The sequence below is a fragment of the Coregonus lavaretus genome, assembly GCF_964263955.1.
Source record: "Coregonus lavaretus genome assembly, chromosome: 35".
NCBI lineage: Eukaryota > Metazoa > Chordata > Actinopteri > Salmoniformes > Salmonidae > Coregonus > Coregonus lavaretus.
Genome location: NC_140022.1, coordinates 18,623,854 through 18,649,191, shown reverse-complemented (window position 1 = coordinate 18,649,191; position 25,338 = coordinate 18,623,854). Strand labels below are relative to the sequence as shown.

Genomic DNA, 25,338 nt, shown 5'->3' with positions numbered 1-25,338 from the left:
GTTTCTGACCGCTTCCGATTACATTTTTTATGTATTGTTTTTCACCTTTTCCGGTCCAAAACAATCCATTTAAAAAATGTGGTTGATTGTAATTTTTATTTAAACAATTTTTGGAAGTACATACCGGGCGTAATGCAGGTAAATGTAATATTTGGTTAGTATTTTGACATTATAAGGCTAGCAGAGCTGGTGAATGGTAGCTTTCTGGGCAGAGAGGAGGTCTTGTAACAAAATGTTTTTGGTTCAGGCTGCCGATACTGGTTCAGGCTGCAGCTAACCCCTTCTCAGATCCTAGGTCAGCATTCCTACTCTGAGTGTGGATATGGTCCCAGGTCAGAGGGATGTGTAGGCAGAACGATTGTTATTGAACTAAAGTTGGAACAGGAAAAACTGGCGCGACGTACCACTGCGTCTGACGTCATCTTTAGGACTCTGCGCTAAGCGTGCCCTTAACCTTGTTTGCTACATTTTATTTTACACCATTCTGGATTGATTTTCTGTCTGGTTTCATCATGTCTCTTGCTGCAGAGGCATTCGTCTCCCAGATAGCAGGTAATGTGTCTAATCTGTGTTTTGCAACATAAAGCTAACGTCATTAGGATTCGTTTTGCTGTTAGCTAGCATCAGATGCTAGCTAAGCTAGCCGCTAGCTAAGCTAGCCGCTAGCTAAGCTAGCCGCTAGCTAAGCTAGCCGCTAGCTAAGCTAGCCGCTAGCTAAGCTAGCCGCTAGCTAAGCTAGCCGCTAGCTAAGCTAGCCGCTAGCTAAGCTAGCCATTAGCTAGCTGTGGAAAGCTTCCCTTTTGTCTGTGGCTTCACTGACAAATGAGGTAGCTAGCTAGCTAGCTTTCCATATTAAACGACACTGAACGAAAATATAAACGCAACATGTAAAATGTTGGTCCCATGTTTCATGAGCTGAAATAAAATATCCCAGAAATGTTCCATACGCACAAAAAGCGTATTTGTCTCATTTTGTGCACAAATTTGTTTACATCCCTGTCATTGAGCATTTCTCCTTTGCCAAGATAATCCATCCACCTGACAGGTGTGGCAAATCAAGAAGCTGATTAAACAGCATGATCATTACACAGGTGCAATTTGTGCTGGGGACAATAAAAAAACACTATAAAATGTGCAGTGTTGTCACACAACACAATGCCACAGATGTCTCAAGTTTTGAGGGAGCATGCAATTGGCATGCTGATTGCAGGAATGTCCACCTGAGCTGTTGACAGACAATTGAATGTTTATTTCTCTACCATAAACCTCCAATGTCGTTTTAGAGAATTTGGCAGTGTGTCCAACCGGCCTCACAACCGCAGACCACATGTATGGCATGGCGTAGTGTGGGCGAACGGTTTGCAGATGTCAACGTTGTGAACAGAGTGCTCCATAGTGGCAGTGGGGTTATGGTATGGGCAGGCTTAAGCTACAGACAACGAACACAATGGCAATTTGAATGCACAGAGATACCGTGACGAGATCCTGAGGCCTATTGTCATGCCATTCATCCGCCGCCATCACCTCATATTTCAGCATGATAATGCACGGCCCCATGTCACAAGGATCTGTGCACAATTCCTGGAAGCTGATAATGTCCCAGTTCTTCCATGGTTGTGGATCAACGTGTATAACAGCGTGTTCCAGTTCCCGCCAATATGGGCTACCGAGTGGCACAGCGGTCTAAGGCACTGCATCTCAGTGCTTGGCACTGCACTACAGATCCCCTGGTTCGATTCCAGGCTGTATCACAACCGGCCGTGATTGGTAGTCCCATAGGGCGGCGCACAATTGGCCCAGCGTCGTCCTGGTTTTGCCGGTGTAGGCCGTTATTGAAAATAAGAATTTGTTCTTAACTGATTAGTTAAAAATATCCAGCAACTTTGCACAGCCATTGAAGTGTCAATCAACAGCCTGATCAACTCTATGCGAAGGAGATGTTGCGCTGCATGAGGCAAATGGTGATCTAGGGCTGTCCCCGACAAAAATCTAATCTTGGTCGACGAGAGTCATCCTGTTCTTTTCGACCAACGTATTTTTCTATATATAAACAGACACACCCTATGTGTTTGAATAAAAGCAACTACAAACAGTGCATTCAGAAAGTATTCAGACCACTTGACTTTTTCCACATTTTGTTACGTTACAGCCTTATTCTAAAATGGATTAAATTGTTTATTTTCCTAATCAATCTACACACAATACTCCATAATGACAAAGCAAAAACAGGTTTTTAGAAATTTTTGCAAATGTATTAAGAAATAAAAAACTTCGCACATTTACATAAATATTCAGACCCTTTTACTCAGTACTGTGTTGAAGCACCTTTGGCAGCGATTACAGCCTTGAGTCTTCTTGGGTATGACGCTACAAGCTTGGCACACCTGTATTTGGAGCATTTCTCCCATTCCTCTCTGCAGATCCTCTCAAGCTCTGTCAGGTTGGAATGGGAGCGTCGCTGCACATCTATTTTCAGGTCTCTCCAGATGTTAGATCAGGTTCAAGTCCGGGCTCTGGCTGGGCCACTCGAGGACATTCAGAGACTTGTCCCGAAGCCACTCCTGCGTTGTCTTGGCTGTGTGCTTAGGGTTGTTGTCCTGTTGGAAGGTGAACCTTCACCCAAGTCTGAGGTCGTGAGCGCTCTGGTGTAGGTTTTCATCAAGTATCTCTCTGTACTTTGCTTCGTTCATCTTTGCCTCGATCCTGACTAGTCTCCCAGTCCCTGCCACTGAAAAACATCCCCACATTGATGCTGCCACTACCATGCTTCACCATAGAGATGGTGCCAGGTTTCTTCCAGACTAGGCTATCAGGCCAAAGAGTTCAATCTTAGTTTCATCAGACCAGAGAATCTTGTATCTCATGGTCTGAGTCCTTTAGGTGCCCTTTGGCAAACTCCAAGTGGGCTGTCACGTGCCTTTTACTGAGGAGTGGCTTCGGTCTGGCCACTCTACCATAAATGCCTAATTGGTGGAGTACTGCAGAGATGGTTGTCCTTCTGGAAGGTTCTCCCATCTCCACAGAGGAATTCTAGAGCTCTGTCAGAGTGACCATCGGGTTCTTGGTCACCTTCCTGACCAAGGCCCTTCTCACCTGATTGCTCAGTTTGGCTGGGCGGCCAGCTCTAGGAAAAGTCTTGGTGGTTCCAAACTTCTTCCATTTAAGAATGGAGGCCATTGTGTTCTTGGGGACCTTCAATGCTGCAGAATTTATTTGAAACATTTCCCCAGATCTGTGCCTTGACACAATCCTGACTCTGAGCTCTACGAACAATTCCTTCGACCTCGTGGCTTGGTTTTTGCTCTGACATGCACTGTCAAATGTGGGACCTTATGTAGATACTTGTGTACCTTTCCAAATCATGTCCAATCAATTTAATTTACCACAGGTGGACTCCAATCAAGTTGTAGAAACATCTCAAGGACGATCAATGGAAACAGGATGCACCTGAGCTCAATTTCGAGTCTCATAGCAAAGGGTCTGAATACCTACTTAAATAAGGTATTTCTGTTTTTTATTTTTTATACCGGCTATTCCCAAACCGGTGTACGTGTACCCCCAGGGGTACGCGCAATGCCGTCGGGGGTACGCCAAATAAAAATGTGATTCACATTTTCAAACAGTCCATTTTGATTTTCCAACGGTGCTATACTTTTTGTTTTTTCTCGCCTGAGTAGCCTCGTTTTGCTGCCCAAAATAAAATTAAACCATCTAGTGTTCAGCGAAATAATAACACAAAGTCAAATACAGGTAGCCTTGTCAAATAATTAACATCCAATCACATTAACCGTTACTAATGCAAATGAACTCAAGCTTACAGACAATGTCAAATGTGATGTAGCGAAGCACCTGAATGAGCAATTACATTTACATTACATTTACGTCATTTAGCAGACGCTCTTATATAGAGCGACTTACAGTTAGTGAGTGCAAACATTATTATTTTTTCATACTGGCCCCCCGTGGGAATCGAACCCACAACCCTGGCGTTGCAAACGCCATGCTCTACCAACTGAGCTACATCCCATCACGCAGGTACTTTCCCTAAACGGACGACACAAACAACTGGATTCATTATCCCTTTCATGCCCTGCCTCCAGTCCACTTACCGATATCTGAACAAGAGAGCCTCATTGAAATTGCAACAAGCGGTTCTGTGAAAATTGAATTTAATCAGAAGCCACTGCCAGATTTCTGGATAGGGCTGCGCTGAGAGTATCCTGCCTTGGCAAATCGCGCTGTTAAGACACTGATGCCCTTTGCAACCACGTACCTATGTGAGAGTGGATTCTCGGCCCTCACAAACATTACAACTTAGCCCTTAACCAACAATGCAGTTTTAAGAAAATAGAGTTAAGAAAATATTTACTAAATAAACTAAAGTTTCAAAAAATATATTAAAAGAAGTTTCAAAATAAATTAACAATGTTGAGGCTATATACAGGGGGTACCGGTACTGAGTCAATTTGCGGGGGTTACAGGTTAGTCGGTAATTTGTACATGTAGGTAGGGGTAAAGTGACTATGCATAGATAATAAACAGCGAGTAGCAGCAGTGTAAAAACAAAGTGGGGGGGGGGGGTGTCAATGCAAATAGTCCGGGTGGCCATAGCAGGTGGGATATGTAGCTAGCTAGCTAGGACACCGGTAGACAGTGTCCTTCGCCCCCGCCTGTTGGGCACTGCGTTCCCACAGTTCTGTTAACGATGACGAGGGCAGGTGTTCAGCAGGCGGGAGCGAAGGACACTGTGCTAGCTATCAGGTGGGAGGCGGGGGTGACACCGGTAGCTAACTAGGCAGGCGATGAAATTATATAATGTGTCAACTTTGCTCGCTCTGCACGCTGCTCCAAATGTACAAATGTAACAACAGAAGACTCATCAGGGTCTGCATCCCCGCTCACCATTACGGCTAAATTATATTTTAAAAACTGATGGATGAAAAGATGCACAGGAAGAGCGGACGTAGAGAAGCAGGCGAGTGATGGCTGGAAGGGGATGCGGTACTTGGGCTGGTACATACAAGACTAGTTAAAGATGTTTTTTTAGTTTTTTTTTACGGCATATTTTTTTTTTTCCAACATAATTTACAAACATTTTATAACAGGCGCCAGCTGGTTCTTTAGCTCGGTAGGGCCAATGCTTAAGGTGCATTACCAGCGCTTTGAAAAGTTGGTTTAATAATACTTTACTGTGGATATATTGTCTCATATCTTGCCACATAAGGACCAACCACGCAGACAACCGGTAGAGTAAGTTCAAATGTAATTTTATTCAACATTCTGGGTTGTAGAGGACCTGAGAGGACCATTTCCAGAATAAACGGTGTAATGTCCCAGACGTTGGTGGTCTGATCCCCAGGCAATGTTCTACTAGCCCTCTGAAATTCAATCATCCTCACAGGAACATTTTATATGATGCTGCCTTTCAGATTGGCTTAAGCTCAAAAGTCATCATGTCACAACAGTGTCACTGTTCTGCAACCTGACAAACTCCTCAATGTGACCTTTTGCCAATGCTCTCCTGCATATGTTTTCCCACAGCTGCGGAGCCATGGCCTGAAAATGCCACCTTGTATCAGCCTCTGAGAGGTAAGCCATTCATTCACTCTGCACTTTACAGAGACAAAACTGTTCATATACCTACTTCCGCATTTACATTGTTAAGTCATGTATTGTAGTCCCCTGTAGCTCAGTTGGTAGAGCATGGCGCTTGCAACGCTAGGGTTGTGGGTTCGTTTCCCACGGGGGGCCAGTATGAAAAATGTATGCACTCACTAACTGTAAGTCGCTCTGGATAAGAGCGTCTGCTAAATGACTAAAATCTAAATAATGCTAAAGTTGTTACTTCATTAATTAGTTTTTAGTTTAGGCTTAAGCCCTAAACCCTACAATATTGTGCACTACTAGTACACTGCTAACCATAGACTTAAAGTCAATAAAAGTTATTTGATGTAATGTTGAGGAAAATTATGTTAATGTCTCGGAGAGGAATATAGGATTAAGAATTGTAAAACTGTTTGAGCCATAGGTATCTGCATTTAGCCAAATTGCAGTGTATCTTGTCACTTTATAATGTGCGAATGCATGTCTGTCTGTTGGCCTGTTTGTTTTTTCAGAGGACCAGATACTACTGTCAGATTGTGCATCATCACTTGCTGTACAGGTAAGATCATGTTTATGCCTTTGCCATAGCCAAATAGGATGTGAAACCAAGAGTTGGCTCGTTGGTATTAGCCGTTACACAAACAAATGTTGCGTTGTGGTATAGGCTAGGCGAACTTAAAAGACCATACAGTACATGGGGCCCGTAAAGCTAGTCCTCCGATCAAACATGGGCGACCGTGTTGATAGGGTTTGTCATATTTGATCAAACTATTTTATTAAACTTTTCATAAGACACCTGTTTTCATTAAAATCCAACATCGTTATATGTAAGATTTTTTTTTGTTGCATGGAAACCGCTGTGCAGATATACAGATGCTTTGCTAAGGCTGCTCGTCGTCGTTGGCACTATCGTAGCGATCTGGTATACAACTGTGCATGCCTATGTCATGGACGGGATCTGAACCCAGGTCTCCCATGGGAGAAATCAACGTATTGACCATTAGACCAACAGGAAATTCCAACCTCATCACTAGACCATGAGCTGGACTCATGTCCGCTACATTCACCCGCCTTTGACCTCCTCACCAACAAGAGCCTGTCCCACAGTTGGGCGCCATTGTCACCAGCGGGGTCTGAAACCAATATCTTGATCATTCGTCATCGCAGACCCGGGAGACCATAGATTTCTCATGCCTTTGGGGAGTTAGGTCTTAGCACAGTGTCTGCTGTGGCTGTGAAGTCCACTCTTGAGAGGCAGACTCGGCTACAGTTGTCACATTTGTAGGCTGGCCCGGATGTTGTAGATCAGGGTCTCCAATTAAATGTCTGGGTGGCTGGAACATAGTTATAAATAATTTGTACACTGCAAATTGCCTACAAGATTCCCAAACATAGTATTTGACAAAAACAGAATCATTTCAAACCTTGATTACATTAGGATACGATCACATATGCCTCTTTATTTATGTGTGGGAATACTTAGGAACACATTTCCTGAATTAAAATTACTTTGAGCTGACTTCCTGGTGATTTTATAGTCTTACAGTGGGGAGAACAAGTATTTGATACACTGCCGATTTTGCAGGTTTTCCTACATACAAAGCATGTAGAGGTCTGTAATTTTTATCATAGGTACACTTCAACTGTGAGAGACGGAATCTAAAACAAAAATCCAGAAAATCACATTGTATGATTTTTAAGTAATTAATTTGCATTTTATTGCATGACATAAGTATTTGATCACCTACCAACCAGTACGAATTCTGGCTCTCACAGACCTGTTAGTTTTTCTTTAAGAAGCCCTCCTGTTCTCCACTCATTACCTGTATTAACTGCACCTGTTTGAACTCGTTACCTGTATAAAAGACACCTGTCCACACACTCAATCAAACAGACTCCAACCTCTCCACAATGGCCAAGACCAGAGAGCTGTGTAAGGACATCAGGGATAACATTGTAGACCTGCACAAGGCTGGGATGGTCTACAGGACAACAGGCAAGCAGCTTGGTGAGAAGGCAACAACTGTTGGCGCAATTATTAGAAAATGGAAGAAGTTCAACATGACTGTCAATCACCCTCAGTCTGGGGCTCCATGCAAGATCTCACCTCGTGGGGCATCAATGATCATGAGGAAGGTGAGGGATCAGCCCAGAACTACACGGCAGGACCTGGTCAATGACCTGAAGAGAGCTGGGACCACAGTCTCAAAGAAAACCATTAGTAACACACTACGCCGTCATGGATTAAAATCCTGCAGCACACGCAAGGTCCCCCTGCTCAAGCCAGCGCATGTCCAGACCCGTCTGAAGTTTGCCAATGACCATCTGGATGATCCAGAGGAGGAATGGGAGAAGGTCATGTGTTCTGGTGAGACAAAAATATAGCTTTTTGGTCTAAACTCCACTCGCCGTGTTTGGAGGAAGAAGAAGGATGAATACAACCCCAAGAACACCATCCCAACCGGAAGCATGGAGGTGGAAACATCATTCTTTGGAGATGCTTTTCTGCAAAGGGGACAGGACGACTGCACCATATTGAGGGGAGGATGGATGGGGCCATGTATCGCGAGATCTTGGCCAACAACCTCCTTCCCTCAGTAAGAGCATTGAAGATGGGTCGTGGCTGGGTCTTCCAGCATGACAACGACCCGAAACACACAGACAGGGCAACTAAGGAGTGGCTCCGTAAGAAGCATCTCAAGGACCTGGAGTGGCCTAGCCAGTATCCAGACCAGAACCCAATAGAAAATCTTTGGAGGGAGCTGAAAGTCCGTATTGCCCAGTGACAGCCCCAAAACCGGAAGGATCTGGAGAAGGTCTGTATGGAGGAGTGGGCCAAAATCCCTGCTGCAGTGTGTGCAAACCTGGTCAAGACCTACAGGAAACGTATGATCTCTGTAATTGCAAACAAAGGTTTCTGTACCAAATATTAAGTTCTGCTTTTCTGATGTATCAAATACTTACAGTGAGGGAAAAAAGTATTTGATCCCCTGCTGATTTTGTACGTTTGCCCACTAACAAAGACATGATCAGTCTATAATTTTAATGGTAGGTTTATTTGAACAGTGAGAGACAGAATAACAACAAAAATATCCAGAAAAACGCATGTCAACATTTTTATAAATGGATTTGCATTTTATTGAGGGAAATAAGTATTTGACCCCTCTGCAAAACATGACTTAGTACTTGGTGGCAAAACCCTTGTTGGCAATCACAGAGGTCAGACGTTTCTTGTAGTTGGCCACCAGGTTTGCACACATTTCAGGAGGGATTTTGTCCCAGTCCTCTTTGCAGATCTTCTCCAAGTCATTAAGGTTTCGAGGCTGACGTTTGGCAACTCGAAACTTCAGCTCCCTCCAATATTTTCTATGGGATTAAGGTCTGGAGACTGGCTAGGCCACTCCAGGACCTTAATGTGCTTCTTCTTGAGACACTCCTTTGTTGCCTTGGCCGTGTGTTTTGGGTCATTGTCATGCTGGAATACCCATCCACGACCCATTTTCAATGCCCTGGCTGAGGGAAGGAGGTTCTCACCCAAGATTTGATGGTACATGGCCCCAGCCATCGTCCCTTTGATGCTGTGTAGTTGTCCTGTCTCCTTAGCAGAAAAACACCCCCAAAGCATAATGTTTCCACCTCCATGTTTGACGGTGGGGATGGTGTTCTTAGGGTCATAGACAGCATTCCTCCTCCTCCAAACACGGCGAGTTGAGTTGATGCCAAAGAGCTCCATTTTGGTCTCATCTGACCACAACACTTTCACCCAGTTCTCCTCTGAATCATTCAGATGTTCATTGGCAAACTTCAGACGGGCCTGTATATGTGCTTTCTTGAGCAGGGGGATCTTGCGGGCGCTGCAGGATTTCACTCCTTCACGGCGTAGTGTGTTACCAATTGTTTTCTTGGTGACTATGGTCCCAGCTGCCTTGAGATCATTGACAAGATCCTCCCGTGTAGTTCTGGGCTGATTCCTCACTGTTCTCATGATCATTGCAACTCCACGAGGTGAGATCTTGCATGCAGACCCAGGCCGAGGGAGATTGACAGTTATTTTGTGTTTCTTCCATTTGCGAATAATCGCACCAACTGTTGTCACCTTCTCACCAAGCTGCTTGGCGATGGTCTTGTAGCCCATTCCAGCCTTGTGTAGGTCTACAATCTTGTCCCTGACATCCTTGGAGAGCTCTTTGGTCTTGGCCATGGTGGATAGTTTGGAATCTTATTGATTGATTGCTTCTGTGGACAGGTGTCTTTTATACAGGTAAGAAGCTGAGATTAGGAGCACTCCCTTTAAGAGTGTGCTCCTAATCTCAGCTCGTTACCTGTATAAAAGACACCTGGGAGCCAGAAATCTTTCTGATTGAGAGGGGTTCAAATACTTATTTCCCTCATTAAAATGCAAATCAATTTATAACATTTTTTACATGTGTTTTTCTGGATTTTTTGTTGTTGTTATTCTGTCTCTCACTGTTCAAATAAACCTACCATTAAAATTATAGACTGATAATTTCTTTGTCAGTGGGCAAACGTACAAAATCAGCAGGGGATCAAATACTTTTTTCCCTCACTGTATGTCATGCAATAAAATGCAAATTAATTGCTTAAAAATCATACAATGTGATTTTCTGGATTTTAGATTCCGGCTCTAACAGTTGAAGTGTACCTATGATAACAATTACAGACCTCTACATGCTTTGTAAGTAGGAAAACCTGCAAAATCGGCAGTGTATCAAATACTTGTTCTCCCCACTGTAGGCCTAAACCCAATTATTCTATTTTGTTCTTGTAATATTGATTTACCTTGAATGTCATTTGAAGGTAAGAAAACAATCACAGTCATGAATACTAAGCATATTCCATCTGATTTTCGCTATTTGATCTACTGCATTTAGACTGTTAACTAGCTGTGTTGTTCAGGCCTAGTTCATATGAAATGCTGTTTTTTGTCTCAGGCTTATCTGAGGATGTGCAATCTGCCTGTTCTTGTGTCCTGTCGGTCAAACGCAGAGTACATGTCCCCATCTGGTGAGTTCTCCACACTATTGAAAAAAGTGTGGTGTGTGTTTGTGTGTGCGCGTTAGGTTTCCTGTTACATTTACATTTTAATCATTTAGCAGACGCTCTTATCCAGAGCGACTTACAGTTAGTGAGTGCATACATTTTCATACTGTCCCCCATGGGAAACGAACCCACAACCCTGGCATTGCAAGCACCATTCTCTACCAACTGAGCTACAGGGGACTGCAGTTAGGTATGTGTATGTCTGTAGTGTAGATCTTTATCCCCTGGATGTGGACAGGCCTTTTGTAGGAGCATCACACATGATTACATTGCACCTGGCAGACCAATATTAAAGGATGACTCTGTAAAACCATGACTGGGTTTGCCGCTCTCAGATAAATTTGAATCATGCTCTAAATTAGTCTTTCTCAATGCCTAAATCTACTTTTAGGAATCATACATCTTAGGCTGTTTTTAACTGAAGAATATCTGCACAGTGTGACTGAGGCAATGTTTTTAATCACTGCATTAAAATTAAATTACGCCACTTGGAGATTACATTTATTTTATGCGAATGTGAATCCTTAGTTTCCTTCTCCAGCCCCCTCTCAAATAATGTTTAAATTATCTCAAAAAGGGTGAACAAAACACCATAGCCAACCTTAGATTTGGAGAATCCAATAGTGTAATGTAGCCTAGTGTTTGACCAATGATGTGATTTGCAAATGTGATTAAATATTACCACATGTATATGATTTCTGTGTAATGTTTTCTTGTAAGGGATGTAGCTCAGTTGATAGAGCATGGCGTTTGCAACGCCAGGGTTGTGGGTTCGTTTCCCACGGGGGGCCGGTATAAATAAAAAATATGTATTCACTAACTGTAAGTCGCTCTGGATAAAAGCGTCTGCTAAATGACTAAAATGTAAAATGTAAAATGTTGTAAGGAATTCAAGGTAAGCAAAAAGGTTAGTTGAACACTCAAAACCAACACATAAGAGACTCAAGCTTCATCATAGATTTCTGCCCGGTCAAACCCACTCAGACACGTTACTAAATGTTCTGAATTTGATTAGACCTAGTAGCTCTGCACTCAGTGCAGCCTACTGGGCAGTTTTGAATAACAACATAGGAAACCAGATGCTTATTTACAGAGAGGTTCAAATATGCATTCCATAATCTCTCTCTTCTTTCCTTTTGTCACTACATTGAACTTTTATATTGCTTATTCCTCTCTCTTCAGGTAAAGTCCCCTTTGTCCATGTGGGAAATCAGGTTGTGTCTGAGCTGGGGCCCATAGTTCAGTTTACAAAGGCAAAGGTAAGTGAGCCTTATGAATGAGCAGCAGGACCATGCCCTTTTTAAGATCAGTCATCAATCACTCCCTGCTACTCTCTCACATACCTGCCTTGACATTTTGACATTTTGTTGTGTTACAGCCTGAATTTAAAATGGATTACATTTATATTTTGCGTCACTGGCCTACACACAATACCCCATAATGTCAAAGTGGAATTATGTTTTTAGAAACTTTTCGAAATTAATAAAAAATGTAAAGGACAAATGTCTTGAGTCAAGTATTCAACCCCTTTGTTATGGCAAGCCTAAATAAGTTCAGGAGTAAAAATGTGCTTAACAAGTCACATAATAAGTTGCATGGACTCACTCTGTGTGCAATAATAGTGTTTCACTTTTTTTATTTTTTATATATGTCTAGTGCTTCTCTGTACCCACACATACAATTATCTTTAAGGTCCCTCAGTCTAGCTGTGATGGGTGATTTGAAGGAGTCAGGCGCAGGAGGGTAAATCACAGAATACAGAGTTTATTCCGGAATACAGTGTTACGCAGAAATGCGTCAAACAGTACAGTGCGCAAAACAGGCGCACTGGAACCAACAGGCACACGGGGAAGCAGACATTGAATATCCCTTTGAGTATGAAGTTATTAATTACACTTTGGATGGTGTATCAATACACCTAGTCACTACAAAGATACAGGCATCCTTCCTAACTCCGTTGCCAGAGTGGAAGGAAACCGCTCAGGGATTTCACCATGAGGCCAATGGTGACTTTAAAACAGTCACAGAGTTGAATGGCTGTGATGGGAGAAAACTGAGGATGGATCAACAACATTGTAGTTACTACACAATACTAACCTATATGACAGAGTAAATAGAAGGAAGCCTGTACAGAAAAAATATTCCACAACATGCATCCTGTTTGCAAACTGCCCAAAACAATCATGAGTGGCTTAGTTACAGGTTTGACTTAAATCAGCTTGAAAATCTATGGCAAGACTTGAAAATGTCGTTCTAGCAATGATCAACAACCAATTTGACAGAGCTGAAGAATTACAAAAATTATAATAATGTGCAAATATTGTACAATCCAGATTAGCAAAGCTCTTAGACTTACCCAGAAAGATTCACAGCTGTAATCGCTACCAAAGGTGATTCTAACATGTATTGACTCAGGGGTGTGAATACTTATGTAAATGAGATATTGATGTATTTCATTTTTTATAAATTTGCTAACATTTCTAAACACGTTTTCACTTTGTCATCATGGGGTTATTGTGTGTAGATGGTTGAGAAAAACATAATTTGATCCATTTTGTATGAAAATGTATGCACTCACTAACTGTAAGTTGCTCTGGATAAGAGCGTCTGCTAAAATGACTAAAATTTAAATAACATTAAAATGTTGAATTCAGGCTGTAACACAACAAAATGTGGAATAAGTCAAGGGGTATGAATACTTTCTGAAAGCACTACTGTTATGACTGCTTGCTTATCTAAGCATCTTGCTACTCTACACTCTCTCGTACGCGTACACACACACACGTACGTCACACACACACACACTTATCACTGCTTATCACTCTCTCTCCAGGGTCACTCTCTCAGTGATGGTCTGGATGACATTCAGAGGGCTGAAATGAAAGCTTACATGGAGCTGGTCAACAACATGCTGCTCACCGCTGAGGTACAGTAGAGAAACCACTCGAGGCAGGAAAGAATAATCCAGTACATACTGAATACACAGTGGGTATTTATGCAGATGAAGCTCTCTATAATCCTGTCACAGGAAGGAAGTGCTTGGCAAGGGACTCATGAGGTTACATCAAGAAATTGTTTGAAATGTCATGAGCATATCCCTGAAATGATCTTGTCTCATGATTGTATATCTTTTTGATTGTCTAAATGTGGTTCTAGACGTTTTTTTATAGTATGCATTGAAATCAGGGGATAGTCCTTTGCTCCTTAGTAATGTTCAGTAAAATCAAGCAATGACACCATGTACTCTGTTTGTGAGGAATGTTCTTCCCCCTAGATCCTTGTCCATCTTCACCCCTTCACTGCTCCCCACTACTTTTCCTCCCTTTGTTTATTTTCAAATTTTCCCCATCTCAAATCCCCCTGTATCCCTCCAGCTCTTCTCTCCTAATTTCTTCCCCTCTTCATGCATCTTGTCTTATATCCTTCCCTTTCCCTCTCCTTCCTTCCCCTCCATGTTCTCTCTGTGTGTTCATCCTTTGTATCCCTCTTTCCTCTATGCAGTTGTATATCCAGTGGTGTGACGATACCACGGCGACCGAGGTGAGAGCTCTCCCTGGGCATTCATCTTCATTTGGCTGCAGCCTCGGCCAGGGCCCCCCTCTCATAAATGAGCCATGCTTTACTGAGCTTCCATTTATTAGGCCCTCACACACACCGCTGGCTCCCCCTCATTGCCCTCTCTTCTCCATAGCCCTTTTATTGCCGCCATCAGCTGTGACTGGTGTGTTGCTTTACACCGATTTAGAAACGTTCTCCCCCGGATAACATTCATTCATCTTCGATGTTAGGGAGGGGTATTTGAAATGTTTTCATTACTCTAATATGTCATAAGTTTCTCTTTCATCCCCTGACCAATCAAAATGACACAAATGCAGAGGGCAGACAGTGTTCAGTTGTTTTTAGGTTAGTATTCTCTGGTAGGTTTTGACTAACAGCAACAGTGAAAGAGAAGTCTGATGTTCGCCATGATAGAACTGATTCTGTTTTTTAAAAGTTTTCTGGTGAGTGTTTTGCATTGATCTGTGACAGGTCTTGTGGAACCTCTGTTAGGTGCGCACCTATAATAGCTAATTGAAATGGGGAAAATAGCATAAGCTATTTTGTCAGGGCTGACTGGAGGGCTAAATGCGCTTTGAAAGTCAAATGCCTTTTTATGTAAAACGCAGCATGAGATAGAGAAAATTAACTTGAAAATAACACTTTCAATTGTCATGGTATATCCTTCATGTAACAATGTCACAAGGATACTTTTCATTTTTAAAATAGGCCTACAATTATTTTTCTACAAAAATCTATACACGTTCGAATACTAACATCTGTTCGGATAATCAAGTTTTCGAATAAGCGTGCCCATCCCTATTTTGTGACTTGTTTTCTATGTAAACACTGAAATGCAGTCGTGTATTAGTGATGCGCGGGTTGACTCATAACCTGTGGGCAGGTTTAGGGTAATTAAATATTGTGTGGATGAAGGGCGGGTGGGTGGAGGGCAAGTTGAATAAAGAGAAAACAATACCTTTAAAAAATCAATAAGTGTATCATTCTTGTACAATTTAGCCTAAGCTTTAGGGCCTAACTGTACATGTGGCGAAGAGCCTACACGCTAATTGGCAAATGCTTTTGGGAACAGGCAAAAAGGAATATATCACAGTTTAATTCAATAATAGAAAAGATGCGAAATTAAGAGTTGAAAATAAAGAGGGAAGGGCCAGAAAAGTAATGTTTGAGAAATATTTTGGTAGAGTGGTAAAAGAAGATGATAGCAGTGCTATACAAATTAGACGGTCACAAAACGGGGACTTCAAATAGGCCTATGGCACGTCAAGGGAACTGTAGCCTTCTGTTCAGATCGGTTAAATGGAAACTGAAATCTGGACACTGACTGTAGGTCTATAACATAGTCGTATATTAACTCCTACAGAATTAAGTATTTCTTGCATTAAAATGATACACCAAATGTAGGCAACATTTTGACTCAGGAACAGGAGTGGAGAAATATGTGACTCGGGAACAGGAGTGGAGAAATATGTGAATGCGCAGTTAGATACCGTCTGTAGAGGTGCTATCTTTATCAGTATCATAAAAGCTGGTAGTATTTCAACCACTTAAAATAGCCGAACTGAAATCATATCAGAAACATGTTGGGTCGTTTTCACTGCTTTTTTTTATTTCCTTACAACTGGTCAAACTGATGCCATTTGGACGTTTTGCACAGAAAAGCGTTCCAGTTTTTTTTTTGTTATTACATTTTCTCCTTGTCCATAAATGTCTTTGCTCCGTGAAAGAAGCAGAGATGACAGAACTTTATTGATGTCAACTAGATTGACGCATTCATTCTATCGAATTATGACATTCTGGTGAGCAATGGTTTATTTAGCCTTCTAGGGCAACATATAATCACAGAAGATAAGATGCATGTATCTAATTAGTTGACTAACAAATAGCCTACCAAAATGTGGGACATTTATTTTAAGCAAAAACGTATCTAAATCGGGCAAATAATGTCAAATAGTTCCGATGTCTTTTACTGTAGCCTACAGCGCATTTTTTATATTACCAGGTTACGGGCGGGTGCAGGCCTCCAGATTTTCGCTTTATCACATACCGCGGTTGCGGATGGGTTATAAGGAATTGCAGGTGGGTGCGGGTGAACAAATAGCTGACCCACGCACCACTAATGTGTAGAGTGCATTCGGAAAGTATTCAGACCCCTTGACTTTTTCCACATTTTGTTACGTTATAGCCTTATTCTAAAATTGATTAAATGAATAAAAATCCTCATCAATCTACACACAATACCCCATAATGACAAAGCGAAAACTGGTTTTTAGAAATGTTTGCAAATGTATAAGAAATAAATATCTTATTTACGTAAGTATTCAGTCCCTTTGCTATGAGACTCAATTGAGCTCAGGTGCATCCTGTTTCCATTGATCATCCTTGATGTTTCTACAACTTGATTGGAGTCCACCTGTGGTAAATTCAATTGATTGGACATGATTTGGAAAGGCACACACCTGTCTATATAAGGTCCCACAGTTGACAGTGCATGTCAGAGCAAAAACCAAGCCATGAGGTCAAAGGAATTGTCCGTAGAGCTCAGAGAAAGGATTGTGTCGAGGCACAGATCTGGGGAAGGTTACCAAAAAAAACTCAGTGGGCTGTCATGTGCCTTTTACTGAGGAGTGGCTTCCGTCTGGCCACTCTACCATAAAGGCCTGCTTGGTGGAGTGCTGCAGAGATGGTTGTCCTTCTGGAAGATTCTCCCATCTCCACAGAGGAACTCTGGAGCTCTTTCAGAGTGACCATCGGGTTCTTGGTCTCCCTGTCCAAGGCCCTTCTCCCCCGATTGCTCAGTTTGGCCGGGCGGCCAGCTCTACGAAGAGTCTTCGTGGTTCCAAACTTCTTCATTTTAAGAATGATGGAGGCCACGGTGTTCTTGGGGACCTTCAATGCTGCATACATTTTTTGGTACCTTTCTCCAGATCTGTGCCTCGACACAATCCTGTCTTGGAGCTCTACGGACAATTCCTTCAGCCTCATGGCTTGGTTTTTGCTCTGACATGCACTGTCAACTGTGGGACCTTATATAGACAGGTGTGTGCTTTTCCATTCAATTGAATTTACCACAGGTGGACTCCAATCATCAAGTTTTAGAAACATCTCAAAGATTATCAATGGAAACAGGATGCACTTGAGCTCAATTTCGAGTCTCATAGCAAAGGGTCTGAATACTTATGTAAATAAGGTATTTCTGTTATTTTTAATAAATGTGCAAAAATATCTAAAACCTGTTTTTGCTTTATCTTTATTGGGTATTGTGTGTAGATTGATTGATTAAAAATTGTTGTAATCAATTTTAGAATAAGACTAACGTAAAACAAATGTGGGAAAAGTATTTTCAAATGTATTTGAAAGTAATTGAAATACAATAATAGTAGTTGAACCTAGGTCCGATATCTATAAATCTAATCAAATATTTTCTATATGGCAATAGCGTAATTGCGTTTCAAGTATCTTTGAGTGTTTCTTGTCTTTAATTACAAAAACAACTAAATTCGCTAGAAACAAACATGAAAAGTAACAAGACCCTTTTGTTTACAAGGACCACCAAACTTAAGCCAGACAGAGTTCAAAATGTGGAAACTTCCCCTTTAAGCTCACCTCAGCCTCATGTCTGTAGATCTCCAGGCCGAGATACAGCAGCCCATACTCCTGGCCCCTCAACCAAATCCTGGCCTATCAGAAGCAGTGGGAGGTCCGTCGTAAGATGACTGCCATTGGCTGGGCAGGGAAGAGCCTGGAGCAGGTCAGTGCCTTGTGATCTCGGAAGCCAAGAACTAAAACCTTGTGTAATTTCGTCAGATACTCCATAAGGTTTTGGGGGGAGATACTTGAATGAGTAGTGGAAGCAGGGCGGTAGCTCCACCCCCCCCACTCTTTGCAAGTTTCGGGCTAGTCTATGGGCCAAATTTTCCCTCAATCAATCAAATGTATTTATTAAGCCCTTTTTACATCAGCAGATGACACAAAGTGCTATACAGAAACCCAGCCTTAAACCCCAAAGAGAATGTAATGCAGATGTAGAAGCATGGTGGCTAGGAAAAACTCACTAGAAAGGCAGGAACCTAGGAAGTAACATAGAGAGGAACCAGGCTCTGAGGGGTGGCCAGTCCTCTTCTGGCTGTGCCGGGTGGAGATTATAAAAGTACATGGCCATTAAGGCCAGATCGTTCTTCAAGATGTTCAAACGTTCATAGATGACCAGCAGGGTCAAATAATAATCACAGTGGTTGTAGAGATCCCGAGTGGCGCAGCGGTCTATGGCACTGCATCTCAGTGCTTGAGGCGTCACTACAGACCCCCTGGTTCGTTTCCAGGCTGTATCACAACCGGCCGTGATTGGGAGTCCCATAGGGCGGCACACAATTGGCCCAGCGTCGTCCGGGTTTGGCCGGTGTGGGCCGTCATTGTAAATAAGAATTTGTTCCTAACTGACTTGCCTAGTTAAATAAAGGTTACAAATAAAATAAATAGAGGGTGCAACAGGTCAGCACCTCAGGAGTAATGTCATTTTGGCTTTTCATAGCCGAGCATTCAGAGATTGAGACAGCAGGTGCCGGGAGAGAGAGAGAGGGTCGAAAACAGCATGTCCGGGACAAGGTAGCACGTCTTTTGAACAGGTCAGGTTTCCATAGCCGCACGCAAAACAGCACAAACAGGATCAGCAGCACGACCAGGTGGACTGGAGACGGGGACAGCCAGGAGTCGGCAGGCCAGGTAGTCCTGAGGCATGGTCCTGGGGCTCAAGTCCTCCGGGAGAGAGAGCGAATGAGAGAGAATATTAGAGGGAGCATAGTTAAGTTCACACAGGACACCAGATAAAACAGGAGAATTACACCAGATAGGACAGATTGACCCTAGCCGCCCGGCACATAAGACTATTGCAGCATAGATACTGGGGGGGTATAGCCCACAACGATTTCCCCCACCGCACGAGGCCGAGGGGGCGCAAAACCGGACAGGAAGATCATGTCAGTGACTCAACCCACTGAAGTTGAGTATAGCGAACTTCAAAAGAAACGCACACCCGCTAAATTTTGATTTGTTCAAATAACCAGTGACGAAAACCTGTGCACCGGATCAACTGTTGCTTGTTAGTGTTGCATCCCACAGTATGTTGACAGACATTAGGATACAATTTGTAACGTAGTCTGTCCACCAGAGATTAGTGCCCTGAGATGCCAACCTCAGCTGAAAAAGAACACCATAGTACCTGAACCATAATCAGTTCAGCAATTTTAGAGATGTATTATTTGTTTCCTTCTTGAAAGCAGTCTATGGACAAGGAATTACTGCAATCCACACTTTGGTTTTGTTAAACTAGTTACTGCCAATGAATGCTAATGTTTGCATTTTCTGTTCAAAACCTCATGTAAGTCAAGATTCCCCGTTTTAGCATGTTTGAAATGTCATGCCCAAATCTTCTCAAAATAATTGTAAACAAATTGAGCAACACAATCCATTTGGGCATGACATTTAAAAAATGCTAAACAGGGGAGATTGACTTACATGGGGTTTTGGTCTGAAAGTGCTAATGTTAGCATTTGTTGTCAGTGGCTAGTTTAACAAAACCAAAGTTTGGATGGATTTTTCTCTCATCTCTCAGGCTAATGTTTCCACATAGTTGTAATAGTAACTGTTTCCACGCTTCTTCTCCAGGTTTATGAAGATGTTAGCCAATGCTGTCAAGCTCTTTCCCAGAGGCTGGGCACACAGCCATACTTCTTCAATAAGCAGTAGGTTCATACAATCTTTTCTTTGAATACTTTTTATTTATTTTGATAGACAATAAATAATAATAAAACAGTTGATGCTTACATCTGTCCTATTTCACGTGTAAATTAGAAATGCATTTTTTGCATATCCCACTCCCTCTGAGAGTGGCGTCATGGCCAGGGATCAGCCATTATTGACGGGGACCCTGGAGCAATTTGGGTTAAGTGCCTTGCTCAAGGGCACATCAACAGATTTTTCACCAAGTTGGCTCAGGGATTTGAACCAGAGACCTTTCGGTTACTGGCCCAACACTCTTAACCGCTATGCTACCTACCGGCCCTTGAAAAGAAACAGAATGAGAGAGAGATATACAAAGGAGCAGTGGGATTGCTACTCACTGTAACACCATAATGAATGTGCTGCAGGAGGCGGCATTACCAGCTAGAGCCCACACATGGTCTATACCAGGGGTGTCAAACATACGGATCCGGCCCACAATGGGGGGGGGGGGGACTCAATATATACAGTGATCCCTCGCCACTTCGCGGTTCACTTATCGCGGATTCGCTATTTCGCGGATTTTCATAATGCATTTTTTTTTTTTTGGTGCATTGTGCTCTGCATTCTGATTCGCTAAAAACTCACTCCCGCTTCTTGTATCAAAACATGCTACGAATTGTGCTATCATTTTGTCGTCTCGTGCAGTTATGTGTACGTACATAAAACAGCTTGGCAAATTTACATTAAGTTGGCCAAATTATCTTGTAATTTCGAACATCTCCTAAACCCATAATGTCGACGAAACGGCCTGGACCGACAAAAGCACCTGCGGATGGGCCCAAACGGCGGAAGATGCTACCTATCTCAGATAAAGTTAAACTTCTGGACATGCTAAGGGAAGGTAAATGACAAAGCCACAAAGCGACGATGAAAGAGAAGAGGGAGAAGAGGACACGAGAGATGAGGAGGAAGGACTAACGCTTGGTCGCTTAGCAACCATGGTGCGAATGGCCACTGAACTTAAGCGAGTAGCTGAGGAATGGGACCCTTTGATGAGCCGTTCATTACAGTTCTCCAACGTAATCGATGGTGGCATGTCGGTGTACAAGGATCTTTTTGCAAAGAAGAAAAAAGAGCGACAACAGCTGCCTATCACTATGTTCTTCTCCCGAACAAACACACCTGCACCGCGGGCTTCAGAAGAAGAGAACACTGCAGAGCGCAGTCAGGATGCAGCGGCCCAGTCTGAAGAGCAGTGAAACGGCCTACACGTGAGTCACTGTATTTGTATACATGTAATAGTTGCTAATTGTAAAAAAAAAAAGTTTTCTATTTCGCGGATTTCACTTATCGCGGGTCATTTTCGGAACGTAACCCCCGCGATAAACGAGGGATTACTGTACTTTAAAATGACTAAACCAAATCGAAAATGTGTAGAAATGATAATGGACCTACATTCATAACATTTTTATTTATTTTTTACTGTGTCCAGCTCGCTAATAATCACCTAAATGAAAGCTAGACAGTCAGGGAGCATCAAATTCCAAAAACAATGGATAGACTATTTTTGGGCAATTTTGACGACGTAGAAATATAACACATTTTCAGTGCTAGCATCTGGACCTCATTGAAGACAGAATGCGGGCCCCCAGGGCAAAATTAGTTTGACACCCCTGGTCTATACCATATTAGACCTATTATTACGTTGTATTAGCCTGTTGTACTAACATTTTAGTCCTTTTACTTTATCAGTCCTTTCAATGTATTAAATTACTCCTTTTATTGTATTATTTAGTATTACATTAGTCACGTTAAAGTGCTGCTCTTAAGGTCTCTCAGCAGGTTGTTTTCCTCCTACTCTCTAAACAAGAGAGGTTAGGAGGAGCCTTAGGAGCCTTGTACTTGCACACCCTTTGTCAATCCAATGCTTTTAAATCAATGACAGGAACTTTGGGAGAAGTGTGGAGAATTGGGACGCAGACTAGATGTGCTGTTTTGGGTCGGACTCGGGCCTATACAGTACCTTTTTAGATAGTCAGGGCTTTGATGAGTGTCTGTCTTAGCCTCAGGGTAGACCTCCGGAAGGAACCCACCATTCGTTTTAACTGGATTAGTTTACACAAGGATAGCGCTGCTGAATCCATGAACCCTTTCTCCCATTGTCTGAGCTTTCTCCCCCCCTGAGCCTCTAATTAATCTGGTAATGACATCCTGGCCTTGTCATATGCTAGAAGAGAAGACAATAACTTGCTGTAATAAAAATTAAGATTGCCAGTATGGGTGAAATCTTAAATGCCATTACAAAGCTGCCTGCATGTGATGTGGTATAATTGACTGACTGCCTGGGCTGACCTTGGCTAGAGCAGAGAAAGAGAATAGTCAACATAATACATTGTGGTGCATAGAATAAATATGTAAGGTCTTTGTGAATCCAACAATGGTATGGCATGTTGCCTTTTAAATGGTAATGTCTCCCGCACATAGACATGGTGACAAATTACAGCCTTATTTGCTGTATGATTTGGACCAAGTGCCGTCAAAGTATTCATACCCCTGGAATTATTCCATATTTTGTTGTTACAGGCTGAATTCAAAATGGATTAAAAATACTTTTTTCTCATCCATCTACACACAATACCAAAGTGAAAACATGTAATTTGATAAATAAAAAGTTCAAATTGATTTAAATGAAATACAGAAATTTCTAATTTACATAAGTATGAAAATGTAGTGAATATGTGTTAGAATCACCTTTTGCAGCGATTACAGCTGTGAGTCTTTCTGGGTAAGTCTAACAGCTTTGCACACTTGGATTGTACAATATTTGCCCATTATTCTTTAAAAAATTCTTCAAGCTCTGTCGAATTGGTTGTTGATCATTGCTAGACAACCATTTTCAAGTCTTGTCATAGATTTTCAAACCGATTTATGTCAGAACTGTAACTAGGCCACTCAGGAACATTCACTGATAAGCAACTCCAGTGTAGATTTGGCCTTGTGTTTTAAGTTATTGTACTGCTGAAAAGTGGAAGTAATCTCCCAGTGTCTGGTTTAAAGCAGACTGAACACCATTTTCCTCTAGGATTTTATCTGTGCTTAGCTCAATTCCATTTCTTTTATTCCACTTTGACATTATGGGGTATTGTCTGTAGGCCATTGACAGAAAAACTCAGTTTAATCCATTTTAAATTCCGCTGTAACACAACAAAATGTGGAAAAAGTCAAGGGGTGTTTTTGAAGGCACTGTAATAATATACAGTACCACTCAAAAGTTTGGACACACCTAATCATTAAAGGGTTTTTCTTTATTTTTACTATTTTCTACATTGTAGAATAATAGTGAAGACATCAAAACTACGAAATAACACATATGGAATCATGTAGTAACCAAAAAAGTGTTAAACAAATCAAAATACATTTTATATTTGGGATTCTTGAAATAGCCACCCTTTGCCTTTATGACAGCTTTGCACACTCTTGGCATTCTCTCATCCAGCTTCACCTGGAATGCTTTTCCAACAGTCTTGAAGGAGTACCCACATATGCTGAGCATGTGTTGGCTGCTTTTCCTTCACTCTGCCGTCCGACTCATCCCAAACCATCTCAATTGGGTTGAGGTCGGAGGATTGTGGAGGCCAGGTCATCTGATGCAGCACTCCATATCTCTCCTTATTGGTAAAATAGCCCTTACACAGACTGGAGGTGTGTTGGGTCATTGTCCTGTTGAAAAACAAATGATAGTCCCACTAAGCCCAAACCAGATGGGATGGCGTATCGCTGCAGAATGCTCTGGTAGCCATGCTTGTTAAGTGTGTCTTGGACAATGACCCAAACCACACGTCCAGGCTGTGTAATGGGTATTTGACCAAGAAGGAGGGTGCTGGGGTGCTGCATCAGATGACCTGGCCTCCACAATCACCCAACCTCAACCCAATTGAGATGGTTTGGGATGAGTTGGACCGCAGAGTGAAGGAAAAGCAGCCAACAAGGGCTCAGCATATGTGGGAACTCCAAGACTGTTGGAAAAGCATTCCAGGTGAAGCTGGTTGATAGAATGCCAAAGCTGTCATCAAGGCGAAGGGTGGCTATTTTGAAGAATCTCAAATATACAATATATTTTGATTTGTTTAACACTTTTTTTGGTTACTACATGATACTATATGTGTTATTTCATAGTTTTGATGTCTTCACTATTATTCTACAATGTAAAAATAAAGAAAACCCCTTGAATGAGCAGGTGTGTCCAAACTTTTGACTGGTACTATATGCCATTTAGCAGACGCTTTTATCCAAAGCAACTTAGTCATGCGTGCATACATTTTACTTGTGGGTGGTCCCGGGAAACGAACCCACAATCCTACAAACTATTGGAACTAGACCATGGCAACGGGGGCTTAAGCCCTGTCTCGCCCACTGTCTGTGCTGATATACCATCTATCCCCTGATCTATATTTTTTTTTAAATAGAATGTATGTTTGTGTCAAGAATCATGTTGAGCCCATGCTCAAACTTTTATGGGTTATAAAGGCTCCCCTTTGTCCTCAGACCCACTGAGCTGGATGCACTGGTGTTCGGCCACCTCTTCACCATCCTGACCACACGGCTCACCAGCGACGAGCTGGGCGAGAAGATCAAGAGCTACAGCAACCTGCTGGCCTTCTGCCGCCGCATTGAGCAGAGCTACTTTGAGGACAGCCAAGCTGGCTCCTCGTCCAGAGGCTATTCGAAAGGCCCCTCGCTCTTTTGATGCCCATCTCCTGAAGCCCAACAGTCCCATTCCACCTCCATCCCATCCTATCCTACTGCATTTCCAGTCCTCCTTTCTCCACCTGATTGCCTGTGAATGCCATAAACTGGAAGTATGACTTTCCTGAAAATGTAGTGGTGATTCTTTGATGTAAAAAAACAAAATGAAAAGCAATTGTGATTTCTTTTTTCCACATTGTGCAGTTTCTGGTTTGATATTTGAATGGAAAGTGCCTACAAAAATACAATTCCATACTCCTCCAAACTCTTATTCTTCACAATTTATGGTTTCTTTTTGGAAGTCTGAGCTTAGTATTGAAACAACTTAAGTATGAAATCCACAGATGTACCATATTTGTATCATGCTTGTGAAAAACCATGATGCACGTAAAATAATTAAAAATAAAAAGTGAAATTAATGTCTTTACCTCCTATTACTGTTGTTCGTGTAATATGCTGTAGGTTATACTAGTTTATAAAGATTGACGGTCCAAGGCCTGGGAGATGAGAAAGATACACTGCTACGCTAGACCAGTAATCCCAAAGTGGGTTGTTAGGGCTTTCAGCTGGTGTATCCAGTTATTACATCCAACAAAGTCCATGAATAATCAGCTACATAAACTTACATTTGTAATAGTGATTAAAGAA

The 25,338-nt window shown here is 42.2% G+C and overlaps 1 protein-coding gene across 1 annotated transcript; it reads left to right on the top strand.

Annotated features, from left to right (window-relative positions):
• The first annotated feature begins 414 nt into the window (after positions 1-414).
• LOC311109606 (metaxin-2-like) lies at positions 415-25,109 on the top strand. Its single transcript, XM_084152536.1, has 10 exons — positions 415-552; positions 5,542-5,589; positions 6,117-6,163; positions 10,557-10,629; positions 11,848-11,924; positions 13,499-13,591; positions 14,167-14,205; positions 17,849-17,974; positions 19,888-19,964; positions 24,490-25,109. Exons 1-10 carry the CDS (start codon positions 513-515, stop codon positions 24,689-24,691), a joined length of 822 nt encoding a protein of 273 aa, XP_084008662.1. The 5' UTR covers positions 415-512; the 3' UTR covers positions 24,692-25,109.
• Positions 25,110-25,338: the final 229 nt, after the last annotated feature.

Coding starts and splice junctions, on each gene's coding strand:
- LOC311109606 (XM_084152536.1), top strand. CDS start 513: ATGTCTCTTGCTGCAGAGGCATTCGTCTCCCAGATAGCAG. Junction 5,590..6,116: donor CTTGTATCAGCCTCTGAGAG/GTAAGCCATTCA, acceptor TTGTTTTTTCAG/AGGACCAGATACTACTGTCA. Junction 13,592..14,166: donor ACATGCTGCTCACCGCTGAG/GTACAGTAGAGA, acceptor TCCTCTATGCAG/TTGTATATCCAGTGGTGTGA.